The following is an 8,085-nucleotide window of genomic DNA, read 5'->3' on the forward strand; positions in this document are numbered from 1 at the left end:
ATTTCGAAGGTGTGTGAAGTCTACCAATCCGCACTAGGCCAGCGTGGTGGACTAAGGCCTAATCCCTCTCAGTAGTAGAGGAGGCCCGTGCTCAGCAGTGGGCAAGTATATAATACAGGGCTGATATTATTATTATTATTATAAATTAACGACTAGAAGGTAAACAAGGAAACCAGCTTGGTCTGCCAGGAAAGAATAAATAAAAAAATATTGAGTGTAGTTGAGTGACAAGCGCAAAATGCCACACAGTACTATGAAATTCAAAGTCCCGTATGCTTCTGTTTATAGCCGGTCGTATCGCTTACCATTACCCGAACGGCAACTTCCTCTTGCCCTTGAGTTGCAAACTCTACTTACTACCAAACATCTTTACAGAATTCATTAATATAGAAATAGACAACACAACTGCTCGGACAGTCCTTTACTAATGTGTAGTTTGCAAAAAAATATATAATATACTAGCTTTTTTTCTCGCGGCTTCGCCCGCGTGAAGTAGTTTTGGAGGATAAAAGTCCCGCTATGTATTTTCCGGGATAGAAAGTACCCTATAACCTTCCCAGGGCTTTAAACTATCTCCATACCAAATTTCATAAAAATCCGTTTAGTAGATTTTGAGGAAATCGATTACATACAGACAGAAAAGGGAACTTTGTTTTATAATATGTATAAATATGGAAAGGAGTTTGAAACTCATATCAAACAAAATGTTGTTAGTACATACTAGATTTGGCGTTCCAAACAGTCACTGTATTCAACTGAATTGAACTGCAATACATTCAAACTGACTTGTATGGTGTCAATATTGACAGCTTGTGGTTGTGTACGGAGTGGCGCTCATGATATTGGAACTCGAGTCTAAGTGTAAACCTGGATGTGAATAAAAAATATTAATCAAGTTAGTAAAATTATTTGGTGTTTAACTGAATAAATAGGTTACAACAGTGACGTTTTGTAGCCATTTTAGTTCAGATTTTGAACAAATAGTTTATATAGACGTTCGTGTCTATAGAATATACGTAAATTGATATTGATAAAAAAAAATCCAACATGCCCATCTTAAAAACGTGTTCATAAAATGCCTTATCACTGGGCGCATCCCTAGTTCTATCGTTGGGATATATCTTTCGCGGGATGATAAATGGTGCGGGAATTGTGGCGGCACCAGGTGGACCTCCAGAGAGCTTATAAGCTCTGATGTAATGAATTGAGGCCACCGTTTTTCATAGTTTTATGGGTTATAGTTTTTGTATTTACAAACACATTGAAGTGGGTTTTGCGTATAGCGTGACATTAGAGTAAAAAAGTCTTTATTACTTGAGGTTTAAGTTTCTTTATAAATGTCACCAAAATCGATTTAGATAATGTGAAAGAAAAGGCTGATCCTATTTAGCTGATCGCATTTATAATATATTTAATTATCCAATAATGACTTGGGTTACAATGAGAATATAATCTAACTTCACAATAGTACTTATACTTAATAGAACAACGACGATTGTACGACTAGCGTCGAGTCGAGTTTACCGTCGTCGATTACTTGGGTTAGAATAATAATAAAATCTAAGTTAACAATAGTACCTACTTATAATAGTACGACGACATTGTACGACTTGCTCTTTGAGGTCTTGGATCCGAATTCCTGTTCGAGCAAACTAATATTAAGTTGTTTTCTCAGTACCAGTACGGGGTCTGGAATATGTGCCCGATTTGACTAAAAAACTGGCTTCTTACTACTTCATAGGACGAAACACACACGACGAAAAATGCATGCCTTAGTTGCGCCTCTGCCCACCCCTTTGTGGGTTGAATAAAGCGTAAGTGTGTGTGGAATTATACAAATGTTTTCATTAAAAATAAGTTACTGGAGAAACTTCATACTAGTGTTGACAATTAATATTTCCAACTTGGCCCTATATTTCTATTTGATTAATTTCGTAGCGGGATAATAACATATTAGTTTTCCTGAGACTCGCCGAGCTTCACTGCTCGTTGTAATAATGCGTGCCACTGCTGATCCCGGCTTACAGGAGTTGTAGTGGTGGATGTGAGGGCGGGAAAGTCCCTAGTGTTGACATTTTCAATGATATACAAGGTCATTTATGACATTGCATTACTAAATGAAACCACTTGCTTATCTACTTGGAAATAACACTTTACAATAAGTTACTTAAGCCGTAGATGTAAAATAAAAACTGTAAGTTTCGAACAAAATAAATATGAAAAAAGGTAATTTTAATTTTACGCGCCCTAATGCCACTACTACTACTCTTAAAGAATTTGTCGCAGCTGCATCATACTTTCTGTCAGAAATACACTCACGCACACGCCATATTCGCATTAAACTACATAATAATCAAAAAAACAGAAAACTAAAACCAGGAATTTTGGTGAAAATATATGTTATTAATGGATGATTTTTGGCACAATGTTAGCAAAGGTGAAGACGAATATGTAGTTTCATTTAGTAACGCAATGTCAAAATGACCCTGTATAATTACCGTCTGTGCGTTGCGTAATATGTATACACCACTATTTTCAGGGTTTATTTTTATTTATTATTACAATACATTTTTTTCTTGAATTGCCATCTTCTGCACTTTTAAAACCGTTTGCAAAATAATAAAACACAATAAACCTGAATCGTGAAACGCAACGAAAATCGTGAACGCCCTCTACCTCACAATTATGAAGCAGCCGTAATATCAATTGGCACAAAAACCCAACAAGTAGGCTCTCTATTTCCATATATATTATAATTCTCTTTGCTTGTACAGGGCCCTTATTCTGTATGATAGTGTAAACGCGTTACGCGGCCGTGTCATGTTATCTTCGAGAAATGTGCGTGGAATGGTATACTGTAAGCCAAATTTCTATAGTCCTAAACATGACGCGTTGTGTTACGTGCTTGTTACGCACTGTTAAAATAACGTGCGGGATAGAGAATAAGGCCCCAGCTTCTCCATCCAAACTGTCCATTTATTGCCGCGATGCTCTTCATTACTATCGGGAAAAACAAGGACTACGTTTGCACACTTGGAAGATAAATAAGGCTTTTACGCACTAATTAACCGCTTGAGCGACGGTACCCGGACGATAGGGCGCAGGCTCTGTTACAGCGTGATAAAACGTCAACTTAATTATTTCATAATAAGACGCTAAATTGCTTTTGCTTCCAATATGCTTTGGAAACGCCATCTGCCAGCACTTTACCTTTTCAGAGATCATTTTTACCACGAACTTGTGCGCTCTGGAATGAACTTCCTTCCACGGTGTTTCCTGGGCGTTATGACCTGTCCTTCTACGAACGAGGTTAAATAAAAAAAATCACGATAAGCAGCGGCTTGGTTGTTCTCCTGGCACTGCCGACGTCCATGGGCAACGGTAACCACTTACCATCAGGTGGACCGTTAGCTTGTATGCCGTCGGCAGCAATAAATAAAATGCTTTAACTCAATTGATGATTTCTTAATATGATAATAAATTTAATGTTGTGAAAGTAATGTAATGAATATAATGTGATTGATGTAGTAACTGATGTAAACTACTGCCCTTATATTGAATATTATTTTCGGCCAAATAATTTTGCACGTCCTGTGAGGGTAGAACATGGCGAAACTTTCATCTTCACATAACACATGAATCGATATATGTAACATGAATCGATATATATGTACTACGCACTAGATTTGGCGTTCCAAACATTCAGTATGTTTAACTGAATTGAACTGCAATCCATTCAAACTGACTTTAGTATGGTCAATATTGACAGCTTGTGGTTGTATACGGAGTGGCGCTCATGATAGAAGAACTCGAGTCTAAGTGTAAACCTGGATTTAAATAAAAATTTTAGTCAAATAAGTCAAATTATTTGTTGTTCAAATTAATAAATAGGTTATAACAGTGAAGTTTTGGTTGCCATTTTAGTTCAAATTTTAAACAAATAGTTTATACGGACGTTCGTGTCTATAGAATATACGTCCATTGTAATATGCATATGACCTGTTTTCAGCAAATAAATGATTTTATTTGATTTTAAAAACTTTATCAATACATTAGTAAACAATTAAGTAAAAATAAATATGAACTAGGACTAATCAGACAACACAATGGTTGCCGGAACCAAGGGAACAAGCCTACGTACAGGACATAATAAATACTGCATGATAAATTGCTCTTCTAAGTTGAGTTGGTGTCTCATTCGATCGCTTTATTTCTCATATACCCTGTATGCAAACCCATAGCACTGATGAGCTTCTCATGTTTCACTCGAGGGAATCCTTTGGTGAGTATATAATCCTTTTTATCTATCCTATAGTATCTCGCCTATTCATCTAGGTGTAGTTTTTGTGTTCTGTGACGCAGCCATATTCTCAGCTGGTAGAAGGGCAGCGGCATTGTTGGATTGAGACCCATTACTGTCTGGTCTGATCCTCTTTTAGCCAGCTCACCAGCTGCGTCGTTTCCTAGACCCACTATGTGCTTTGTATACTACTTTACTTTTAGTCTACCCGCCGACACTGGCACCCTACCCTATCCCACCGCCCGCCGCTCCACCGCGTGCTCTCACCTTAATATCGGCAAACACAACATTTCCATTAACGCAGCTCGTTAGCATGTCATTAATGCTCGATCATTCGGCAACATGTCCGCAACTCGCCAAACTAGTTTCATACAACTAAGAATACGATAATATTGAGTATATTTATAGATTTGATATAACCAAATACAAATCACGCCTTTATCACTGAAGGGGTAAGCAGAGGTGTAACCAGAGCACCTATTTTTTGGTATGTGTTTTCCATCCCTTAATTCATGAAGCATCGGAATGTTTGCCGGCAAACATTCCGATGCTTTAAGTGTGTGATAACTCGCGCACGAATTTTCGATTCCGAATGTCTAATAACATACTTATTTTTCAATTAACATTTGAGTATATCGACCTTTTTTGTTTTTCATTACTAGTTATTACTTTTTAAATCACAATTATTTTTTAATGACGAGACGAGCTTGCCTTTCGCCTGATGCGATACGACCGCCCAGAAACAGTAGAAACACCTTGAATTACAAGGTATTGTTTGGTATTCCACTGCTAAAATGTTCAACTAGTTTTGTGCCTGTACATCTGAGTACTCACAGCCGTTTCAATAAACGATCCCAATCTCAATCTTCAATCCGAGTTTTCAGAATGAATCAATCAAAATAACTAATTTGTAGACATATAAAAAAAAATGTGATTGGTCCATTTTTGAGATAGGAAAAATTAAATAGAATCGTTTGTTGAAAATGGCTGTTAGACGGTAAAAGTGAGAGAAAAATCCTCAATAAAATATTATTTGAACAAATAGCGCTTAATAATTCTCTTCGCGTGCTGACACGGATGCAATGACCATTTTCAGCTGACCTACAAGACCTGCCTTTATTACTTACAAAGTGTTTCACGCCAGAGGTCTTCTGGAACTGGACACTCTTCACCACTTAATAGGTAATCAGATCATGTTTATTGAGATATATAACAGTACAACATTCTTTGTTAAAACAATATAAATAACATATTTAAGCTTGAGTAACAGCTTCATGAAGAACATAGCCTTTTAGGAATAGTTATGTAGTATCAGTGGCCCTACCGTCTACGGGGGTATGTATATCCGTCTGTTTGCAATTACATGTGTTCTAATCGAAGGGCAGCTTTAATAACCGTATAGGTAAATAGGTAATTTTTTGAGTCTCTTACCTATAGCAACCTTCGTACACAAGATGTTAAAACCCGCCATAGTCCACGTAAGTGCGTCGCGTTCCAGGATCAACCGGTGTATATCCGGTTCCAAGAGGCCGGCATAATTGTGTCGACTGCCGACGAGTAATCATCTCTCGTCAGTCGACATTCTATTGGACCCGACTCCATTTACCATCATGTGCAGTTGGGATCTCTTTGCTGTGCACGTAAGCAAAAAACATTTCAAGTAAGAGTAGATCAATCTATATACAAAACTCTATATTATCCATTTTTGAGGACATTGCATGCATGGAGAAGTGAGATTTGACATCAAAATTTATATTATAGAGGAGTGCAGAAAAATAAAATTTTGTATATGTGTTTCAAATATATCAAATTTGACAGTCTAATTTCAACCAGTAGATTACCACTGGTAGTATATTTAATAACTTAAAAGGTGCGCCTCGCTCTATCATTGACGCTGAGACGCTCCTACGAACACTCCCCTCCATCCCCTCCTGCCGAAGAGAGTCACCGCGGCGTTTCAGTATATTAAATAACTATTATAATTACAAGAGTTACAACATTTATTAACTGTAAGAGAATAAATAAAACACAGTAATCAATTATCATTTTTATCTAACATTTGTATAAAATTACAAAATCATCTACCTATTTTACTTTCTATTCTACTCAGCAATTGTTTAATAACCTCTATTTCTAACGACATTTGGTCTACTTTCACATTCAACATTTCCACGGAAGACTTCGACTCCTCAACATAGGATTTAGTTTGATTTTTGATTTCTACCACAGCATCATCTATCTCTCCAAGACGTTTCGTTATATCGTCTCCTCGTTTCACAAGTCTATCTTTTATGAGATCTGGAGTTTCCATTTGCTTATCTCCATCTTTCTTTTCTTTCACTATTATTTCATGAATCTCATCCATCATGTTATTGAAACGTTGGAAATCTTTCTCATCGTCCATTTGTTTCTTTTGGAATTGTGCTGTGTTAAATATCGCGTCTTTTAACCTCGACGGTAAGACTTTAGAATACTTCCATCTTGGTTTCCCTGGACTGAGCGTCATAATGTTGTTCACTTTTCGTTTATTCTTTAGTCTACTATTAACTTTTTTTGGGAGTATTTTGTTAAACAATTTGTTATACACTAAAGTATCTAAAGTGCTTAGAAATTCGACTTGTTTTGCTAATCTTCTTATGTTTCCTAATACTTCAAGATCGTTTATATCATTTACTGCCACGCCTACTAATAAGTTCATTAGCACTATAGCTGCTAGTATCAAAAATATCAAGAATATAAGTCGAACTACTATAAGAGATGTCGCTAGCTCTTTCGAATGTTCCTCGTCGAAGAGTGCTACGTAATCAAATTCTGACGTCATCATTACTATAGTTTTGACGAGTGCAGCCCAAGGACCCTCGAAAGGTATTTGAGAACGGAACTGTATCATGAAACTGAGTGAGAAACCGATGACAAGGAACGCGAATGTCAGAAGGATCTGAAAATCAAAAAATATAGCTAGTCTTAAAGAAACTTAGGATTATAAATAAAAATATAATGTTTAATGTACTTGATGCAGGAGTAAAAGGACATGTTAATATTTATTTATTATTTGAATTTTAAAATATCTTAATATCATGTCAACTTTTCTTTCCTCTAATAAAAAATATCATTTAGACATTTTAAGAATAAAAAGAAGATAAATAACACAGAGAAGTCAAATAGGCGATACTAAATCAACAAATTATTTTACCTTAACAACGTTTGAAGCGACCTTCCCAAACATAAGCACATAGTATCCCCAGTTCGGGAACCTGGATAGCAGGAACATCATCTCCAACCAGGACAGGAGGAGAGCCAGTGTCGCCACGTGCCTGGGCCAGTCTGCCTCATTCAAAGGTACCACTACCACTGCGTATGGCAAAATAACTGCTAAACCTAACGAACCGAACTTCACCCACGTTTCCAGTTGAAGGAAATATCTGCTGCTCTTTACATTCATGTAGAGAAGTTCCTGTAAATTTAATGAGGATATTTTAACATTTATCAAATATTTAAATAATATACTTTTACTGTTTGTATATAGTTGGTATGAAGAAATGGTAATCTATACTAATATATAAAGCTGTAGAGTTTGTTTTACTGAAGCTATTTTTAATCTTTTTTACTAATACGAAAGCTACATTACTCGTGAGTGGCATAGGCTGCTTTTATCACTAGAAAATATGAATACCGGAAAAAATCACTCTGACGGAGCTGCAGGCAAAAGCTAATCAAGAATAAAAGCAAAGAAATATAAAGTAACACATTAACCAAGAGTTGGTATCAGTCACTATCGAATTCTC

The 8,085-nt window shown here is 36.4% G+C and overlaps 1 protein-coding gene across 1 annotated transcript; it reads right to left on the minus strand.

Moving 5' to 3' along the window:
- Positions 1-6,334: 6,334 nt before the first annotated feature.
- LOC119191379 (transient receptor potential channel pyrexia-like) lies at positions 6,335-7,847 on the minus strand (the record flags this gene model as incomplete). The annotated part of the gene is made up of 2 exons (XM_037445284.1): positions 6,335-7,238; positions 7,494-7,847. Coding segments are annotated over 2 exons (1,215 nt in total), but the record flags the coding sequence as incomplete, so codon positions are not given.
- Positions 7,848-8,085: the final 238 nt, after the last annotated feature.

Source organism: Manduca sexta, unplaced genomic scaffold (assembly GCF_014839805.1).
Source record: "Manduca sexta isolate Smith_Timp_Sample1 unplaced genomic scaffold, JHU_Msex_v1.0 HiC_scaffold_143, whole genome shotgun sequence".
Taxonomy (NCBI): domain Eukaryota; kingdom Metazoa; phylum Arthropoda; class Insecta; order Lepidoptera; family Sphingidae; genus Manduca; species Manduca sexta.